At 43.2% G+C, this 19,586-nt stretch overlaps 12 protein-coding genes across 12 annotated transcripts; 7 read left to right on the top strand and 5 right to left on the bottom strand.

Annotated features, from left to right (window-relative positions):
- Positions 1-2,665, bottom strand: NEHOM01_1411 (uncharacterized protein; the record flags this gene model as incomplete). The annotated part of the gene is made up of 1 exon (XM_051490289.1): positions 1-2,665. A coding segment is annotated over one exon (2,665 nt), but the record flags the coding sequence as incomplete, so codon positions are not given.
- Positions 2,666-3,615: 950 nt separating this feature from the next.
- NEHOM01_1410 (large subunit ribosomal protein LP2) lies at positions 3,616-3,915 on the top strand (the record flags this gene model as incomplete). The annotated part of the gene is made up of 1 exon (XM_051490288.1): positions 3,616-3,915. One exon carries the CDS (start codon positions 3,616-3,618, stop codon positions 3,913-3,915), a length of 300 nt encoding a protein of 99 aa, XP_051346248.1.
- A 28-nt stretch (positions 3,916-3,943) lies between these two features.
- On the top strand, positions 3,944-4,708 carry NEHOM01_1409 (uncharacterized protein; the record flags this gene model as incomplete). The annotated part of the gene is made up of 1 exon (XM_051490287.1): positions 3,944-4,708. The coding sequence occupies one exon, from the start codon at positions 3,944-3,946 to the stop codon at positions 4,706-4,708; it is 765 nt and encodes a 254-aa protein (XP_051346247.1).
- NEHOM01_1408 (uncharacterized protein) lies at positions 4,649-6,535 on the bottom strand (the record flags this gene model as incomplete). Its single annotated transcript, XM_051490286.1, has 1 exon — positions 4,649-6,535. One exon carries the CDS (start codon positions 6,533-6,535, stop codon positions 4,649-4,651), a length of 1,887 nt encoding a protein of 628 aa, XP_051346246.1.
- Positions 6,536-6,562: 27 nt separating this feature from the next.
- NEHOM01_1407 (glyceraldehyde 3-phosphate dehydrogenase (phosphorylating)) lies at positions 6,563-7,567 on the top strand (the record flags this gene model as incomplete). The annotated part of the gene is made up of 1 exon (XM_051490285.1): positions 6,563-7,567. The coding sequence occupies one exon, from the start codon at positions 6,563-6,565 to the stop codon at positions 7,565-7,567; it is 1,005 nt and encodes a 334-aa protein (XP_051346245.1).
- A 465-nt stretch (positions 7,568-8,032) lies between these two features.
- NEHOM01_1406 (uncharacterized protein) lies at positions 8,033-10,624 on the top strand (the record flags this gene model as incomplete). The annotated part of the gene is made up of 1 exon (XM_051490284.1): positions 8,033-10,624. The coding sequence occupies one exon, from the start codon at positions 8,033-8,035 to the stop codon at positions 10,622-10,624; it is 2,592 nt and encodes an 863-aa protein (XP_051346244.1).
- A 191-nt stretch (positions 10,625-10,815) lies between these two features.
- On the top strand, positions 10,816-12,687 carry NEHOM01_1405 (uncharacterized protein; the record flags this gene model as incomplete). Its single annotated transcript, XM_051490283.1, has 1 exon — positions 10,816-12,687. The coding sequence occupies one exon, from the start codon at positions 10,816-10,818 to the stop codon at positions 12,685-12,687; it is 1,872 nt and encodes a 623-aa protein (XP_051346243.1).
- A 493-nt stretch (positions 12,688-13,180) lies between these two features.
- NEHOM01_1404 (uncharacterized protein) lies at positions 13,181-14,905 on the top strand (the record flags this gene model as incomplete). The annotated part of the gene is made up of 1 exon (XM_051490282.1): positions 13,181-14,905. One exon carries the CDS (start codon positions 13,181-13,183, stop codon positions 14,903-14,905), a length of 1,725 nt encoding a protein of 574 aa, XP_051346242.1.
- Positions 14,906-15,158: 253 nt separating this feature from the next.
- On the bottom strand, positions 15,159-16,049 carry NEHOM01_1403 (uncharacterized protein; the record flags this gene model as incomplete). Its single annotated transcript, XM_051490281.1, has 1 exon — positions 15,159-16,049. The coding sequence occupies one exon, from the start codon at positions 16,047-16,049 to the stop codon at positions 15,159-15,161; it is 891 nt and encodes a 296-aa protein (XP_051346241.1).
- Positions 16,050-16,236: 187 nt separating this feature from the next.
- NEHOM01_1402 (uncharacterized protein) lies at positions 16,237-16,821 on the top strand (the record flags this gene model as incomplete). Its single annotated transcript, XM_051490280.1, has 1 exon — positions 16,237-16,821. One exon carries the CDS (start codon positions 16,237-16,239, stop codon positions 16,819-16,821), a length of 585 nt encoding a protein of 194 aa, XP_051346240.1.
- Positions 16,822-17,094: 273 nt separating this feature from the next.
- NEHOM01_1401 (uncharacterized protein) lies at positions 17,095-17,553 on the bottom strand (the record flags this gene model as incomplete). The annotated part of the gene is made up of 1 exon (XM_051490279.1): positions 17,095-17,553. One exon carries the CDS (start codon positions 17,551-17,553, stop codon positions 17,095-17,097), a length of 459 nt encoding a protein of 152 aa, XP_051346239.1.
- A 6-nt stretch (positions 17,554-17,559) lies between these two features.
- NEHOM01_1400 (uncharacterized protein) lies at positions 17,560-19,491 on the bottom strand (the record flags this gene model as incomplete). The annotated part of the gene is made up of 1 exon (XM_051490278.1): positions 17,560-19,491. The coding sequence occupies one exon, from the start codon at positions 19,489-19,491 to the stop codon at positions 17,560-17,562; it is 1,932 nt and encodes a 643-aa protein (XP_051346238.1).
- Positions 19,492-19,586: the final 95 nt, after the last annotated feature.

Below are 19,586 nucleotides of genomic sequence, written 5' to 3'. Positions count from 1 at the left end.
TATCAAGATATGGTTGTAGCTCCAGTTCAATTGAGCCTTTGTTAGGCATTATGTCCTCGATCTGAATAAGCTGAAGATGGGGTAGATTATTGGCCATAAATTTGTACGAACCCAATCTCCGGACTTCTTCGATCAGTTTAAAGTTGGCCAGCCAGAGAATGGCTAGATTTTTGAATCGACAGCGCAGCCGGCAGACAATAGTATTCAAATCAGTTCTAGTTAGGAAATGGGCGTCACTTATGCGCAGGAACATATTAGTAATGGAATCAAGCTGGATTGTGTTTGGAGGTAGGTTAGGTTGGGCGAAAGGGGTGGCATGACATTTAAAAAGATCGGCTTTTAAGACATCAAGGGTAATAGTGCAATAAATGAGCTTTTGCATATCTATCATATGAGGTTGGTTGGGGAAAGGAGGATCAGTGTTGTATTTATCAGGCGGGGTTAGTATTTGGACACCAAGATCTTTGAGAGCTTGTAAAGGTATGTTATACGAGTCGAAGATGATGGGTTCAGGAATTAGGACGAGCTTATGGAGGTCAAGTTTTTGAGTTGTTTCCGTCCTTTTACGCTTCTTGAGATAGTTAAACAGTGAGAACTCATTCAATTCCTTTCGCTCGTGGAAATACTTGACCTCATTTAGACGACTGATGCTATCAATTACGATTTTAGAGATCTTTTCGGCCATAGGAAGAGCTAGTATTTGGGCAATCGCAAGACTAGTGAAGCGTTGGTTTAGGAGATGGATTTCAGTTGGTTTTGAGTTAGTAAACTCATAGTAACCTAGCATTCGGTATAAAATGCAATCATCAACATTATCTAGAATCAAAGTCCCGACATTGATGTTGAATCTTAGAGGTCTATCTATCTCGCTTTTTAGTTTGGCCATGTCAAAGTTGGTGCCAATTGAAGGACAATTACGCACATTTAAGATGCAAAGTTCTTGCGCATTGATACTTCGTATCATATTTAGAAAACCATTGCACAGGCCGGACTGCCCCGGCTTAGGCTTTATATCACCACTAACAGTAAGTTTTGTGTAGCGTATATGCGAGCAGATTGGAGTGAAACGTGAGCCATCAAGTCTGATATGGACCGGTTCTTTAAGTTCCCAACTAGTGTCACTAAGTGCATGACCAAGGCACACGATATTCTTATCAACAAGATCTGCTGGATCTTTTAATAAAGCCTCGGCCTCATAAAGAGTCTCTAATCCTTGAAAGAAATCCTCTCGGCCAGCAGCATACTCAACCTCAACATTGCCAATGGAAATGCCACATTTGGCAAAGGAATCCACGAAGAATGCTTTCTTGTGGAAGGCCAAGAAATCGCAAAGGTGCGAAGTCACGAGTACCACAATAAGATTATCGACAAAGATGAGGGGGCTAGGACACGATTCAGATTTGTTGATCTTAACCAATCCTTGAATCCATTCCCGGTGATGCCAATCATTATATATTAGACCATGAAGATGGGCTGAGGACTTATTGTGCATTGCAGTGTCTTGGATGTCAGGCCATGGTGCAGATATCATTATAGCTGGGCTTGTAGCAGATGGTTTCTTAAATCCGGTTAGTGTTTTTATGCCACCGTTTTTGTCAAGAGCGAATATGACTTTGGCGCATTTATGAGCAGCCTCTTGAACGAATTTCACGTCAACCGTAACATGTGGCATGATATGGTCAATTATAACGGCAGAGTCAGCTGTGAGGTTTAAGCGCTCGAGATACTTAGAAATATCTGGAAGGTATTCATTATAGATAGTGATCTGTGAAACAGGTCGCAATATAACGAGGCCATTAAATATGTACGTTAGAAAGACATGCGAGTCAATACGTAGCTGCATAACCAAATGAAATGGAGCCGTGCTAGCCCATTTAATGGCATCTTCAGCCGCTTGCCGATGCATATCTAAATCAAAGTTATCTGAAACGCCAGGTAGAAAGCTAATTGTGCGAGATTTGTGACTGAGACTAACTAGAAGTTCCGCCTTCTCACACTCAACTAGGTTCAGAACCCGACACAGAAGCAACAAACATTCTTTATGGGAACTTACATCGACCACAGTATAGAAAATACTAATTTGCTGGGCCTCAACTACAGCAATCCTTCTTATTTCATCCAGTGCTTTCTTCAATAAGATTGGCTTCTTTGGGACTGAATAAGAAATGCACCAGCCTGAAAAGCGTGTCTTATACATAGGTGTCCCGCTCCGTATAAAGTTAGGATGGGTTGAAAAGCTTATCGCATACATAGGTGCCTGGTTCTGTGTAGAGCTAGGGTGGGCTGGATTTGGGCTGGTTCTCTCTGGAGAATGGGATATAACCTCAATACGCGGGGTAAACTCATCCCACCAGAAACCAATCCTATTTAGAGATTCAACTACCTCCTTTGAAGTTAGCAAATCCGGTTCATCTACTTCCATACTCGAGCTACTGACTATACTGGTCCAACTAAACAGTACCAGCAGAACACACAATCTAACTACAGTCCAGTTAGAGATCGCTAATCGACAGCAAGACATCTTGGTTGTAGAAGCATTGATTATTAGGGAAGTAGTTCTAGTCTTATGGCTAGGTTTGTGATTATTGGCGACTAACAATGAGTATCTTAATTTGTTTTGAATGTACGCACCTGATAGTGTCTTCATGCGCAGAGATAATGTCATAGATTTTGCAAATACCTTTGACTATATAGCCATCACAAGGCTATTTAACAAACAATTTGATAAGATAAAGGTGTTTAAGAAAGTTGAAAATATAACCTTAATAAAAACCGATTAGAAAACAGATTGGAAAACTAGAAGACTCATTTATCCGCAAAACACAACCACCATTTGGGTTCTGCACCTGTTTCTATCTAAATGTAGTGTTGTTATACGACCACTACTCTTCTTTCAAACAAGCATCTTGATAATAGATAAAGCCATTTGAATAGCAATCATCTATTGATATTACGAGTCCTCATGATTTAGTAGAATCAGGATGGTTTAGCTATTTTATTTTGCACATCTTATCTACTTTTGATATGATGTCATTCTCTCGCTCACAACCAGATTTTATCCAATAAGAGTATAGTGCCCACAAGTAGGAATAATTCCTGTGATTAATACAAATTCCATCAGTGACATACCTCGATACGACATGCGTAAACCTTTATTGAATATTGACGATGTCTGATGCGAAAATGACGTCATATCAAATTTTAGTAAGAATCCCAAGGTATCCGTTAAAGTTTGATATAGTCAGAATTCTCTCCTAAAGTTACGGGTAACGATAGTGTCCGAGAATTGTAGATGCGGTGTGCAGGCGCGATCAACAATGAATAAACGATTTGTAGCGGGATAAAAGTAGTGGTAGTATTACGGCACTACAGTTACATTATACTAAGTTACATTACCTGTACTTTATTACCACCACTTAACTTATCACACGCACCAACTAATACCAAACTACCTCAATAAACCAAACCAATACTAAACTAGACACATAACACCACCTCCATACAGTAAACCAATACTAAACTAAACTAAACCAATACCAAACCAACCCAATACTAAACCACCTCAACTCAATACGTTATTGAATGTATATTTTATTTTATTATCACCCCTGTCCAATGAATTGTTTAGTTCCGTATCGTTTATTACATTTAGTGAATGGAAAAGCTCCAAGTGCTGCTGAGATAGAAGCTCTACTTAAGACCATTGGTGCTTCAGTAGATACAGATAAGATCAAAGCTCTTATGGAGAAGGTAGAAGGAAAATCACCAGAAGAACTTATCCAACAAGGTATGTCTAAAGTTGCCGTTGCCGCTGCTCCTTCAGCCAGTGCTTCTACCACTACTACTGCTACTACTGCAGTCCAAGAAGAATCTGAAGAGTCTGAAAGTTCAGGCGAGATGGATCTCTTTGGCTAAGCGTTTATGCTAATAAATTTTAATGGGAATGATAGAGGTACAGAGTGTTACTTGGTCTAATGATAGTAGTTTAAAAAGTCTCTTTAAAGATCCACTTAAGGCAGTAGTAAGAGCTTTAGTTAGTAGAGAGGGTTTAAGTTTACGGATTAAAGTAGTTTATGTAGTGACGGCTGAAACAGAAGCTTATGATCAAGTTTTATGTGATGAGATGGTAGAAGATTTACCGGTTGGTTTAATAGAGTTTGATTTAGAGTGTTCTATTCCGGACGTATCTAAAATACCTAGAGAGTACTTATTAGGGGTGACTTCTTTAATGTTTGGTTGTTATACGGCTGAAGATAAGATCTTTGCTAATGTAGCTTACTTTGTCCGAGTGGAGTATCCGGGGGTGCATGTTAAGGAGATAGAAAGAACGGGAGGAAGTGAAGATGAGGGTAGTGAAGATGGTGAGGATGGTGAAGATGGTGAGGATGGTGAGGATGGGGATGAAGTGGAAGGAGAGGAAGGAGAGGAAGTGGAGGAGGCGGAAGAAGCTAAGGTTGGGGAGATGGAGGGAGTAGAAGGACTGGGGGATATTAGGATGGTTAGTTTGGAGGAGTTTATGGAGATGGATATAGATTTGAGTCGGGTGGAAGGAGAAGTTTTGGAGCCGCCTTTGGTGACTTTGTTTAGTGAAGTATGGGAGGCTTATAATCGTAGGGATGGTGAAGGTTCGGGGGATGAGATTGAGGAGTTAGAGGAGAATGAAACCGGACTTGTTTCTAGTGAGGAGAGACCAGTTAATGCGGCCTGAGGGAGGTCTTTTTAGAATAAAGGAGTGTCGGGCTATAAGGTGTTCTTGGATTGGTTTAGTATTGGTTGGGAGATTGTAAGTGATGAGGAGATCGTAGTTATGGGCGGTGATTTGGAGTGTATCTGGTTGCTCAGTGAGGGTAAGTAGGGGGAGAGGGAGCCAGTGAAGGCGGAGTTCTTTGTAGAGGAGTTGTGAAGTGTGTAAGGAGCGGTAGGGAATGCGGACGGGCAGGGACATGGGTGAGAGTTTAGAGTAGGATTCAGGGAAGGTTGGATTGGGTGGGGTGGAATTGGGTGGGGTGGAGTTGAGTTGGGTGGAGTTGGGTTGTGTACGGTTAAGGTGGGTGGAGTTGGGTGGGGATGGTGGGGAAGGAGTGATATGGGAGATAATTTGGGAGAGGATGGTAGACTCTTCATTGGAGGTTGGGGAAATGATAGTGGGGATGATGGAGTAGCGGTGGGCGTAGAGTTTCTTGGGAATAATGGGGGGAACTATTTCAATGGGAATACTGACGGTTTCTTTGAACTTTTGGCCTTTGTGCTGGAGATGGATAGCTGTGATTAGAGTGGAGTAGGGGAGGAAGAAAGTAGTGAGAGTATGGGTGGGACTGGGGAGATGGGAAGGACCGGGGACGGGTGCAAGGAGAGTGGAGTTGGTGGTGGATGTGGTTGAGGAACTGGCTTTAAGGAAAAGGGTTGGTTGGAATGGGGATTCAATTAGTAGAGAAGTGATTATAATGCTTGGAGAACTGTGGAGAAAAATACGGCCTTCGGAGTAGATGGTTTGAGTGTGTGAAATGGGAAGTGGGGAAGTGGTGGTGAAGTCTTTGATTTCGGATTCAATGAGGATAGAATGGGTGGGTAGTGGTGACTGGCCGTGGAGATACTCTGTTAGTGGTTGCTCACAGATGGGAACGGCTAGATTTAGAGTAGAAGATTGCGTGACAATTGTGCGAAGGGCCTTTTGTACATCGGCTTGGCGAGAATGAACACAACGGGGACAGGAGAAGGCGGTTTCGGCCAATCCAATAAGAGCATACTTAGTATGGGCGGCTTCTTGGCCGAGATTTTGGGCGAACAAGAAGAAGAAGAGGGCTTTCTTCTCGGGTGAGACTTGGATGCGACTATAAAGACCAAGTAGCTCTGGTGATTTCTTGGGACGGGTGAGTTTCACGCCAATTAGTAGACAAGTAAGAATTCGGTCTTCGGTTTCGGAATCAGTTTCTGGGCCTAAAGATTGAGCTAGTCTTAGCAAGCGCTCGGGGGTGGCGTCGGTTTCGGTAGGTAGAAACAAAGAGCAGTAGGCTTCATAGATCAGATAGGGCAGGACTGGTTTTAAAGTAAAGGATTCAGAGTAGCTATCACGAATACAAGCAAAAGCTTCCTTAATGCGGCCTAGTTTAAGCAAGAAGAGGCACAGACGAGGGCAGCCTGGATCATCAACTTTAAAGTGGGCTTTTTCGGCCTTGCGGGCTGCCGCGGCTACTAGTCCATTAATGGCAGTGGCAACCGCTGTTTGGAGGCCGGATTTAGACACGGGGCCAAGTCCAGTTGGTTTAGGTAAAGAGGAAGGCTCATAAAACGACAGGCCGGGACAGGGAACCACAATGGGCTCGCCTGCTTTTAGGTGCAAGTATCCGTCAACACTGAATAAGGGCTCAGCTCGATAGAAGACAGGCAGGTCATTTAGAGAAAAGACTTCAACCAAGAGGGACATTTTGCGTGGTAAAAGAAAGGCACGTTGAAAGGCTGGGTCTGGGCAGTACTCAACCTGCAGTGTTTGTCTTGTCTCAGTAGCTAAGACCTTCAGGGCATCTAAGCGCAGCATTTATTTGTTTGTGTATCAACAGAGAATATGAAGATCGGGATAAACGGAGCAGGTCGTATAGGCAAATTAGTGGCTAGAATAGCCTTAACTCGTGGTTTTGAAATTGGCTGTATTAATGATCCATTTGTGGATGCTAAGTACTTAGCTTATCTTTTAACGCGAGACTCCACTCATGGGCCTTTAAGGGAGACTCAGGCTAAGGCAGAAGGCAATGTTTTGGTTCTAGAAGGTAAGTATCCTGCGCGTATAACCATTCTTGCTGAGCGGGACCCGGCAAAGATTGGCTGGCAGCAGTATGGTGTTGAATACGTAATCGAGTCTTCTGGAGTTTTCAAGGGCATTACTGATTGCCAAGGCCATCTGACTTCTGGTGCCAAAGCAGTTATTATAACTGCACCGAGTAAGGATGCTCCTATGTTTGTGGTTGGTGTTAATGAAAAGGAGTACCAAGGGCAAACAGTAATTAGCAATGCTAGCTGCACTACTAATTGTTTGGCCCCGCTGGTTAAAGTCTTGGAGGAGTCTTTTGGGATTGAAGAAGGACTTATGTCCACGGTGCATGCTTTAACTGCGACCCAAAGAATCGTTGATGGGATGTCAATGAAGCAATACCGCGATGGCAGAGGCGGGCTTCAGAATATCATCCCGGCTTCCACTGGAGCAGCTGCTGCAATTGGGGAGGTTATTCCTTCACTTAAGGGCAAGTTGACGGGTATGTCTTTCCGGGTGCCAGTGGCTGATGTCAGCGTGGTTGATCTGACCGTTAAGCTTAAGCGCGGAGCTTCGGCAACCGAGATCAAAAGAAAGCTCAAGGAGGCTAGTGAAGGTTCTCTTAAAGGAATTCTGGCCTACACTGAGGAGCCGGTGGTTAGCAGTGATTTTATTGGTGAAACGGCTAGTAGTGTTTTTGATGCTGAGGCGTCCATCTTCCTTTCTGATACGTTTATCAAGCTAGTGGCCTGGTATGACAACGAGTACGGATACTCCTCTCGAGTTATTGATCTTCTTGCCCATATCAGCAAGTCGCAATAAATCAAATTTAGGCAACCGGCCCAATATTTACAGTCCTAGTCTCTTGGGCTAAGTTGTATCTTTATTTACTCTTGATTAGTTGTGGCAGTAGAGGTGGTAGCCTATCCAAATCAGTAGTCGGCCAAACATCAGATTAACAATGAACAAAGGAATGAACTTCACTCGCTCTTCCTGTGAAACAGTGCCTAGAATGCCACTTGCTAATCCGACTGTATTGTCAATAATCATACACTAAGTCTTGCAATAACTCTTATAAAACAACCTTAATATCTACCCTAAATCAGTTTAATTACACTAAAGCTTTGGATTTACATCATTTTAGTGCAACTTAATCCATCCAATCACTAATCCCCATGACTAGCCCAACCCAACCCAACCCAACCCAAACCAACCACTAATTATTAATTGTCCAATCTCCACTCAATGTCCTAAAAGGGAAATAAATATTTGTGTCTCTTTTCATTCATGATTGACAAAAGCAAGATCAAACGTTTGATTATAAACATTATATTGGGAATGTGTTGTCTTGGTTTTCTAAGCACAGTACATAGTGTCTCGGAAAGTACGCATGATCTTCAGCCTGATGTTAACGTGTCGGGCCGTGTTACAAGCGATTTATCACCAGCTGATAAGAAAGACAACGAATTAATACCAACGCGCAGACATCCAGGACAATTAAGTAGTGATAGTGAAGAGAGTACAAAGGGCCAAATGGCGGGTAGGTCTAGGAGCTCTATCACACCATCCTCCTTATCACTCAGCTCGTCGGGCAGTTTAGTAACAAGACCAAGAACACTTAATTTACCAAATCAACCAAGTACACCTATATCCACACCACCTCCATCTACTTCACAGCCATCATCACCTACAATGCCTACACCCCCATCACCTCCAGTCGCAGGAGTCGCACCGCCGACTGGATCTACTTCACAGCCATCATCAACTACAATGCCTACACCCCCATCACCTTCGGCCGCAGGAGTCACTCCGCCGACTGGGCCTACTTCGCAGCCATCATCACCTACATCACCTTCGGCCGCAGGAGTTACTTCGCAGACTGGGCCTACTCCACAGCCACCTACACCTGTTAAAGACCCAAAAGAAGTCTTCAACGAAAGATTGGTCAGTTGGTTGGCCAAGCAGAAAGCAAACAAAATCAAAGTAGACCTAGAACTCGAGGATCTTCAAACTATACTATCCCAATGGATAGGCAACGCCCCTGAAGAGATTGAACAAAGTGCAGATATATTGATAGCAACCAACTACTTTTTAAAAGAGAAGTTCCCAGCCGTAGTTATAATCTTTGACTTCATTACTGGCCGGCTAACCCAAGAACCTAAGGCCTGGCCTGGGATAAATGAATATAAAGCCGTTAGGCAGGCATTAGTGACATATATGTCTGGCAACACCCAAGAATTTGACCTATTGCCTAACCAAGACCGGGCTATCACCGCTAATACTAGCCCGGCCATTATAAAGTGCTTGTTGAAAACCATGATACCAATGCTCTACATTGGCATAGGTCCACATCTAAGCCCAATGCCTTTAACCGAACAACAACAGAAGGACATACACTCAACGTTTATGGATGCCTTCAAGATGTACAGCGACGCTGCCGCGAGCATCACCATCAATCCTGATTCTTACTGCCTTAATGTTCTTAACCTACTACAAACCATATACTGCCTGGGAATACTGCCACCCAATCGACCCCGTGGTGCTAAGACTAATGTCCTCAAACACGCACCGCTGCGATACATAGACAAGATAGATCCTACGGTTATTCCCACAAGGGAGCTTAGCAACTTAGTTCGGGCACTCTGCCATATCTATCAGAATACCCCAGCCACCAAACACTACATTCACTCAATCATTCAGCCAAGTCCAATACTACACACAATGGATATCCGTGACAACCTAGCCAGCACCGAAATAAGCATAGATCTCCATCCGCTAATCATGATATTAAATAAGTGCCACCTAATGATAACTAAGCTAAACCCTCCTTCGCAACCAGCTAATCCCAACCAGCCAGCCTTTCGATTGTTTATTACCAAAAAAGGCAAACTACCACCAACAGATCCCAAACTGCTTACTCAAGTAGAGCTGGCCAACATCTTTTTATCCAGCAAAACCCAGACTATTTATGTCCAGGACGACTGTGCTGACGATTTCAAACTCGCTGAGTCGCGTTTAAGAGAACTCTTTGCCTACTTCTCCATCCCACTTAAGTTCATAGGCTTACAGATCGATGACGATAAAGAAACAATAATCCCGCTTGATAAACAGCCCAAACCCAGCGAAATTGAACGGCAGTTTTTGGTAAATCGCATTATAGATTGGTTCGTTCATCTCCTTGTCTTTGCTGCTGCGGCGGTGGCTATGGCTAGTGCTTTTTTATACACCCTCACTGCTCTGTCCATTCTTATTGCCATTATTACAATCGTTGGCTTTATCCAGTTGATGTATGCCAAACACCAGCCTCGAACCCGTCAAACCAACCAGTTTATTCTTTTCAAAGCTATTATAATCGTGTGTGTTGTTCTAATAACCAACTATGTCTATCAACATTTGGATTCAGCTGACTTGGCCAACAACCCTAATATTTTAATCGACCCGCTCTGGATCCTAATCTACACTATCGGCGCCTTGGTCACATCTTTGATAGCACAGCACTTCCCATTGTCCGGTTGGCTTAACTTTATGCTACGAGTCTTATTTGTCATCCACATCCTGTCCATGGCCGGTCTTATTATATACAGCTTCATCATCCAACCAAACATTGTCGAGGGCACGATTTCCTATGATGCCATTGCCGCCACTTTGGTCTGCATGGCCTCGTTCTTCTTATGCCTTGCATCGCACCGACAACCCAAGCACACCCAAAACCGATCTAAGTACGTAAAAAATAACCTCGCCCTCTTCAAATGGATCGAAACCCTAGTTCACATCGGTATAGCCATCATCATATTAGGCTTACTGGTGCTTTTCCTTCTTCATTGCCAAGCCGCTCCAGTTGGCCAAGGGGTTTCGAGTAAACTAGGTATAGGAAGCTAAAATCACCACCAGTTGCTACTAACCCAATCAATGCCAACTCAATAAATTCACTACCAATTCAACAAACATCTATTTACCTGCCACGCTAAAATTCAGTCAATGTAATATACCCTAACTAAAAATGAAAATTACCCGATTTGGTAATTGCCTAAGTGGCTCATTATGGAAATTTTACATTTTTAATCAACATAATGCGTTTACCTTTACTTTATGGGGTAATTTGCCTGCTCGCTATTAGTTGCAATATATGGGCGGTCCAACGCGAAGAGCACGATAGGCCTACAGTAGGACCATCTACAAACATTGAGTTAGCAAGTATGGGCATGGAGCCACCCGCCCATTCCCAGCCACAATTGGAGACAAATGGACGAGAATCAGATTCATTAAGCCAATTCTCACTACCCGAGTTTAGTACATACATATTGATGGCCGACATCAAACTTGACCAAGTTCAAACAGTTCTCGAGAATCTCAACCAACAAACCCAAATAGAACAACCAATCAAGCCCGAGGAAGTTCAGCAACTTCTCGATGCCTTGAACATATTTTATAAACCCAGAGAACACCTAACAGATCAAGGAAAACTGATACCAGGCACAGACGCTCGCAAAAATCAAACCCACGAGATAAATAACCTCCTTTTACCATTCACGGCTCAAAACATCCTGCGGCTTCTTTATCTCAATAGCGCCCTTTTCCCAAATACTTCTACGCTCGTTGAGAAAAAAGAGCTCTTCTACAACTCATTGCAGATATGGATGACCCAGCACGTGGAGAGTGATATTACTCACCTCCGGCACTTTCTCAGCTACCTACATTGGCTTTGGCAGGTCGCATCACTATGTCCTGAGCATTGCACCACCAAAGTCAACCCATCTCTCATACAGTTTACTAAACCTGAGATCATTGATGCGATGGACTTAATCAAGACCCTTGCGTCCAGTCTACACCCTATATCGCTCGTGTGCAGCATGTACGATACAACCATCGATGTTGTGAAAACCCATCGCTCTAATGACGTCAACCCATACAGCTTAGAATTAGCTGCCAACGACATTGGCATTTCGGATACTACCTCTTTCATTGATCTAGAAAGCGCACCCGGCGCATCCTATTCTAAGCTTAGACAGCTTTGTGAAGTCTCTAAGCAACCAGATCTTACCATTATTCTTTTAAACCACTCAGCTATAGACCCCGCCCACTTAATTAAGAGGCAATTAGGATATCTCATTCCAAACACCACTATTACTCTCGTCCTTAACAACCAAAAACTAACTCCATTTGACTCGACTGCTAAAGCACGTTTATTCGATACAAGAGAAAGCCCGGTCATGGCCGGTTCAAAGATTCTTGACGGATTTATATCAGCAGACGAGAGGCGGTTATCTAAGCTGGCGTGGATAGGCGGTGTTTATGTCACAGCGACGTTAAACTATATAATTTCAATTGCTTTGCTATGCGCTGGCATTTCAATTATCTCGGCTATTCTGATTATTCCAACGGCCATGGCTTTCTTTTTATTCCCTGAGTTCCGCCACGCCACTCTGGCGCATATTCTTCTGTCCATTGGCTTTGTCGCAATGTTCGTTATCAATGGCGTTGTGATAGCCGCGGCTGCCAAGGAAATTGCCGCTAGCAAGGAAGTAGTGATTTATTGGGCAATATTAGTTCCGATCGTCATCATGGCGGCCGTTAGTTCAATATCCTCACGACAAGCAGGTGTTCGGATTCGGCCAACAACCCAAACTCTTCTTTTCTGCATACAAGCCTTGGTTTCCATTGCTGCCATTTTCATTCTACTCATATCTCCTAACAATCTTGGACAAACACTCCACAACTACCACATGATCTTCTTCCTAGCCCTCTCTTTATACTTCCTTTCAGCTATCAAGGTCCGTAGTCATTACACGCCAAAACGAGCTCGTTTCTTCTCACAGTTAAACCTAGCTGTATTTGCTGTTGCGGCCATTTCCATCCTTTCTTTAGTCGTTATCGCTGGTATTAATGGATACTTCAACAACTATGCCAACCAAATTGGCGCTCTTCTCAAGCAAGATCCTTAATTCGTAGCATAAGCTCCTTTCTTTCAATAAACACAAGATGACAACTTAGTCCCAGATCTAAACCATTAAATCATAAAGAGAAACAAAGATAAGTCGTGGTCAACAAATGTCGAGAGGAGGAAAGAGTGAATATTAGGAAAACAGCAATGTATGTCAGCTCAGAAAAGCCTTTAGTAGAAAGCACTGACTAGTACGCTCAGCCCCTTTCTTGTAACAACCCACTAACTTAATACTAAAAGCAAGCAACCAAGGTAACATCACAGGTACGGAAGGCATATCACTTAGAGCAAACCCATCCCAAAATGCGACTATGGCCGACCCCTACCCGGTGCACGTCTGCCATAATTCAATAGGGCGACCCGCCCCCATTGGCTTATTTGTCCTAAACTCGTCTAATTGATTGATGCAATATGCACGTAATTATCATCTTATTGGTAAAATATCATTATTCCTTTGTGGTACATACATATACTACTACTAGTGGTCAGAATAAATGATTCTGCTCGATGCTTCTAGATGTACTAGACTCTTGATCTCATTACTATTAGCCGGCGTCTTTTGCCAATACAACCTGCTTTTTATAACGGCTACTCAGCCACCAGTAAACAAACCAGAGCTTACCCAGGAACAAAATGCACTTCTTCAGCGCTATCCTTCCTTCGACATAACCTTTCTGCCCGAACACCAACCCGACACTCCCGAGATGGCCCAACAGCTTTACACAGTCCTTGATTCTATTCAGAGCTTAGCCAGTACTACAAAGCTCCCGCAAAACACTCCCATGACAGCCACCCAGATCATTTCTATGCTATATCTCTATCGAGCTCTCTATAGTAACAACACCCAAGAAGACTATTATAAGTTTACCAAGAACTTAGCCGGTGAAATCCATGCGAAACCCATCAAGACTACAGAACTTCAAAACCTTCTTTATCTCATCAATTACATCTATCAAGAGCAAATTACAGTTGAAGGACAAGTCCAAACAATAACTAATCTAGCTGCCAATGCCACTCCTCTCCTTCAACAGCTCACATTTACCACGGGCGAGCAGCTTATTAAAACGCTAGCTCCCTTCCAAACCGCAATGTCTCTCCATCCACTCAATCTCTTATTATCTCACGTTGATCTAAAAGTCTATTCCCTCAACGAGCCCGTAGAGCGTACTGCCCAGCCCGCCAACGAGCGCCACATAGCCGTTAATCTTCAAGTGGGCAATAATAACATAGATACCGGCATATCTACACCCGAACCCATACTAACCCCTGCCAAAATTGCGATTGGATTCGCGGACACTGCAATTCTTATGGTGCACCTAACCACCACCGAGCAATCCGCCCAAACCCAAGGTCTACATCAATTTCTCCAAGACCTAACCCAGTCCACCAACCTACCTGGCTACCCCAATTTCCAGTACCGTTTTATCCCTAGCACTCCAAACCCCGCCGACACAACCCAAAGTACCCCAACCAGAAACTCGTACATGAAAACAGCCATCAATGTTATTTTCATCACAGGTTCGCTAGTATTTAGCATTATCTTTTCCGCGTTTTCCGGGATCATAGTTCTTCCCATGATCTTCCTTGGCCTCAGTATCTTTATGCAACTGAACACCAGAACCCGCGGTATAGATGAAACTAAACTCCATATCAGCATTTTTGCTATTCTTGTTCTGACTGTGTTTGTTATCTTCACTAACATAACCACCGTTAATCCTATTATCTCTCCAGTTTCAGCAAACTACAACCATAACATTATCCAAAAAGCCGTCTATCTAATCTGTACCTTCGGTTCGATCTTTGTCTGTTTCGCCTCTATCCTCTTCTATGCACAAAGGAGGAAGGTCTCGCTGCCGATGAAGAACATCCTTCGTGTTATCCTCCTAACTATTTCCCTGCCGTTTATCTTCGCCATTCCCTTATGCACAGTTTTCTCACTCCCCACCGTTGCCACCATCGCCACACAAACCATCATCCCCCTTTGTGGAGCCACTTTATTCTTCTCCTCTGCCATTCTTGCTCAACACAGCAACACATCAGGCAGTGATCGCAAATCCCGCGCTATAAAGAAAACTCTCGACTACGCCACTCTCATTCTCTCCATTACATCTATTATTTTGATTGCTGTCCTAGTCTTTCAAACCCACATCTTCGACAGCATTATCCCTTCTCTAAGCAAAACCACACCAGTCCCCCAAAGCACACCATCCAATGTCTAAACCCCAAAATTCATTAAATCGCACTGTTTATTCATCTATCATCTTTATACACACACAAACACCGAATTAGATTTAAACTCAATTAAGTTAAGATAAGTTAAGTTACGTTAAGATAAGTTAAGTTAGGTCTCATCAACTCAACTCAACTCAATACTAACTCAACTCAACTCAATACCAACTTAATCCTAACTCAACTTAATCCTAACCCAACCCAATCCTAACTCAACTTAATCCTAACTTAACTTAACTCAACTTAATACCATTCATAGAAGATAGCATCAATCCCTAACAGAGCAATAGTAGCCGCTAGTAGCACTAATAATGCACCAAATAAAAAGCACCCACTTAGAAACTTTCCATTGCTCTTTGGCTTCAATGTATACTCCGGCGTCAAAATCCCTCGTCTAACCCGTTTCCGGTCTATCCATAGGGCAAAGCGAGCCCCGGCCCCAAACAGAATTCCACTTGCAAAGATTAAACACAAGCCATGAACCACCACTATCACTACCTTAGCCATCATCCAACTCCCATAGACTGCCAGACACTGCCATGCCTTTATCCACCCATAAAGCAGCCCAAAAAAGAGACTCAATCGAACTCCCAGCCGACCTACTTGCCGCAGTGTCGAAATTCCTCCCAATTCCACTAACAAATGACCGATCGTAAAACCAAGCGCACAGCCACTAATAGTTAATAGCCCCAGCCAAAGAACTCCACGCCATAATAATTGAAACTCATAGCTTTGGTCTTGAAAAAGACTAACTGGCTCAACAAACAAACAACGCCGCTCCCAAAGTCCTAAGTAAACGCTAATCCATAAGATATGCATTACTTGCATATCATAGAGCATAAAGTCTTTCGTGTGCCGATAAGCCTCTTGCACTTTTTCTAGTCTTTCATCTACACTCGTACTGCCTCCTAAACTCTCTTCTTCTTTGTCCACCCCCTCTCCGCTCTCCTCAATATCCGCACTTTCTTCCGTATCTGCCGCACGCACATTCCACTCACTTGAGACTCTCGAGGAGTCTACAGCTGCATCTATTAGGCCAGGAGGCTTTGAAATTGACTTGGCAATCAAACGAGATTTTGAGGAGTGCGGGACAGATTTGGCCTGTCTATGCTCTTCATCTTGACTCTCTTCCATGCGCAAAAAACTGATTTGCTTGCCAAAGTTTTAACGTCTTAGCCTAATGATTGTGTTGATTTTGATTTAAACTTGAGGTTGGATTTATTCTTGTTGATTCTTGCTTCGCCAAATTAGTCTTGATTTCACAACAAACTACTCCATTGGGCAAGTTTTATTTATCTAAATATGGCTATTAAAAGTTTACATGAGCGATTGGGACTTTCTGCGTCGACCGGCCAAAGCTAAACCGGACCCTCCTGCCCCAATAGTTGATGATTCACGTGTTGAGCTTATTAATCTCTTTGTGTCATTTGGAGGTACTCAAAAAGTCTTTAGACTGCGTGAAAATAGTAGTTTTAAGCCGATCTATGACTATTATGAAGACCATTTTAATGTTTCAGTGACTTTACGTCATCAAGGCCTTGAAGTATCAAAGTATGCTAAAGTAGATGTTTTAACTGGAGGAACTCAAACTTCTCTTTTCTTAGAGATCTTTCCCCAGGAAATTAACTCCGGCCCAAATGAACCCACTCCAATTCCGTACAATATTAGGTACAACCCCCGTTCAACTCTAACTATCTATCGTGATTGTCAAACCACTATTGGTCAGTTGGTTCTTAAAGCTCAAGAGGAGATCAACCATACTGCTAAAGTCCAGCTATCCCCATCCGTCTTTGTCTTTAATGGTGACGTCTTGCCAGATAAAGGTCGCATTGATGATTATCTCGAACCTGGCGATCTTATCGACTTAGTTCCTAAAACTCATCCACTAGTCAAAAAGCCTTTCTAACATCACCCAATGCGTTCACTTTTGCATATCAACCATATCTTATATCTTCAAATTATCATAACCCAATCTAATCCAATACTAACTCAACACCCACACTAACACCAATACTAACCCAAACTAACACCAACCTAATCAATTAAATACTTATACTAAATACGCTTGTTTATTATTAACTAATACTCACCTAAATATCCATCTAAACCTACTTTAACTTCATCACCTTCATCAACACAATCCAACTCAACTCCACACCAACTCAATCTAAACACAAACTTATCCAAAGAGGTAGGCTAGTATGCGAGTAAGCACTCCTTCTTCCCGTTTAAATAGGACTTCTTGCTCGGTCAGCCAAATCGCCCCCATGTCCTTGCGGTTCTTCTGCACCACTCCAATCATCTCGCCATTAAGAATGCATCCATTTTCACGTAGAGCCGTAAACATACACTTCTCGCGCTCGTACTGAATGTCCATCCAGTTCTTACCATAGTTTATCTCTTTAATTTCGCCACACTCTTTAAACCGTCGCATAACATGGTCTAAGTTGCCGGCTGAGTACCCAAAGACAGTCACGGAACGACTGGGCACAATTGGACCTCTTTTTTGGGTTGTACTAGGTCTACTGTCATAAATCGAACTCTCTGGGATGTAGAAATCTTTATACTTAGTCTCGGGACCTTCTTTCTCAAAGAGATTGGGACTTTTCTTGATACCTTCCTTGCCTTCACGCCGCATTAAAATTTACTGGGTTAGAGCGGCTACCCCGATATAAACAACGGTCTTGTCACTAATTCGAACGATATCTAGGACAAAGTGGAAGTACATACCAACTTTTTGGTTTATCTCTTCGTAGACTGATAAACTGGTTCTTTCGGATTTGAAGAAGGCAGTTACTGTACCTAGAAAAGAAGTAGAATCAAGTAAATGATTTTGAAAAATCTGGATATCAAGATAGTTCATTTCATCACCAATGCGAAGAAAAGCACTTTCTTCGACGGTCTCAATAAAAGAAGTTTCGGTTGTAGGCTCTGGATTAATAGAAGAACGAGAGTGTTCAATTTCTGGCAGAGTGCATTCGGTGGCACTATAGGAAATATCGAATAGAGTTTCGCCAATTTGGTCGCCGGAGTTCTGGTGCCTGACTCCTAGGATTCGTCCAGGGACAACTAAGCGGACGACCTCGTCCATATAGAGTAGTTCTACCTTACGTTTGACAGCTGAAACAGAGATGATATCTCCAAAGTACATATCTCGTTCTTTGCGCAGATATGCGGCATCAGGGGAACTTTTGGGGATAGCTACGCCTTGGCGGTAGAGAGGACCTAGTCCGTCCTCGGCGGCTTGAAAGTACTCTTCGGTGGTTTTAAAGGGAACCGGCAGATAGCCAATGGCATTTTCAATAGCTGTGCCCGTGGATGGGCGGGTGAGCGAGTAGTAGTCCGTTGTATGAAATGCGTACTCGGTTAGATAGTACTGTGTGTAGATAGAGGAGAGATAGAAAATAAAGGGGCCAATTGTGCACTGGCGTAAGTGCCTGATATCAACGTAATTGCCGGCCCGAATTTTAAGCAGACTTCCGGATACACCATTGCTAAACAACTTAATGATCTGGCCGGCCACGCGTAAATAAATGAACTCACGCAGTTTCTTCTCGCCTCGGTTCTTATCGGGTGTACGCAGCAGAGAACTCACGTACTCCACAGTGCCTTTGATTTGTGTGAACTCTTGATCTAGCTCGACAGTACAGTCTTCTAACTGACTCTCAGGCACCTCTAGAATATACCCGGCGGGATCTGCTAAATTAACCGAGATCTCAGGAATCCGGGCGTACTTTGTATCTGCATCGGAATTGGTGCGGTCGGCTAGTAGTAACGTTCCCTGTCTTCTTTTGACTTTGAATCCTCTGATAGCCACTGAGTCGCCCTCTTGCAGGCAGAAGTACTTGCGCGCCGCTGACTCCCAAACATAAACCTTAGTTAAGCCGTGTGCAGTCCCTAGAATAAAGGAAAAGAAGATTGGAATTGTTGGTTTCTTCGTTTGGAATGTGAATAATTTTGATTTTAAGAGAACCCGGCCTTTCATTACATTGTTTTTAGTCTTAGTATATCCCAATCTTTCTTTAACTCGGCGTTTCTTCTGCCAAAGTTCTTGCTCACTTTCGGCAGCTGGTTCTACATCAATATCACTTGGATTGATTATTTGGTCCTCAATGGTTTCGGTGTAGTCTTCCAGGTACTTCTTCCACCTTCTATCCCACTCAATGAGCTCATCATCGGATAGGAGTGGAATGTAGTGCCCGCGGGGGTGATACAGGGGAGAAGGCATGGTCAAATAAATCTCTCTCTTAGCTTTGATCAATCTATCCTCCTCACTCGGATCAATATCACTAAGTAACTCCAAATCAATTATCATATCTTCAATTGACTCTGCAATCCCCACTACATTCCCAATCCGCAGCCATCCTTTAAAAATCCGGCTGTAGAGACGTGGGTGTAAGAGAGCACAAACAGGCACATCTCCCGCTAATAAGTAGATATCTAGTAAGTGACTTGGCGTATACTCCGCCATAGCAGCTATCACATCTTGAGAGGTTCCTTCTGGGAAGGTATCGGGTGCTTTGTACCTCAAAATGTCCATTAATTCAAAGGAGTAGGACTCGTGCTCTTCCCCCATCATAAAAAAATGGCCAATCCCCACTTAGAGATATGACAGCCCCTTATCACAACATCAGTACTATCTACTCTATAAATAGACAAGGTATTAGAACC

Source organism: Nematocida homosporus (assembly GCF_024244095.1).
Source record: "Nematocida homosporus strain JUm1504 chromosome Unknown 4475, whole genome shotgun sequence".
NCBI lineage: Eukaryota > Fungi > Microsporidia > Nematocida > Nematocida homosporus.
The sequence above is the reverse complement of the archived record's forward strand: the minus strand, read 5'-3'. Positions and strand labels throughout refer to the sequence as shown.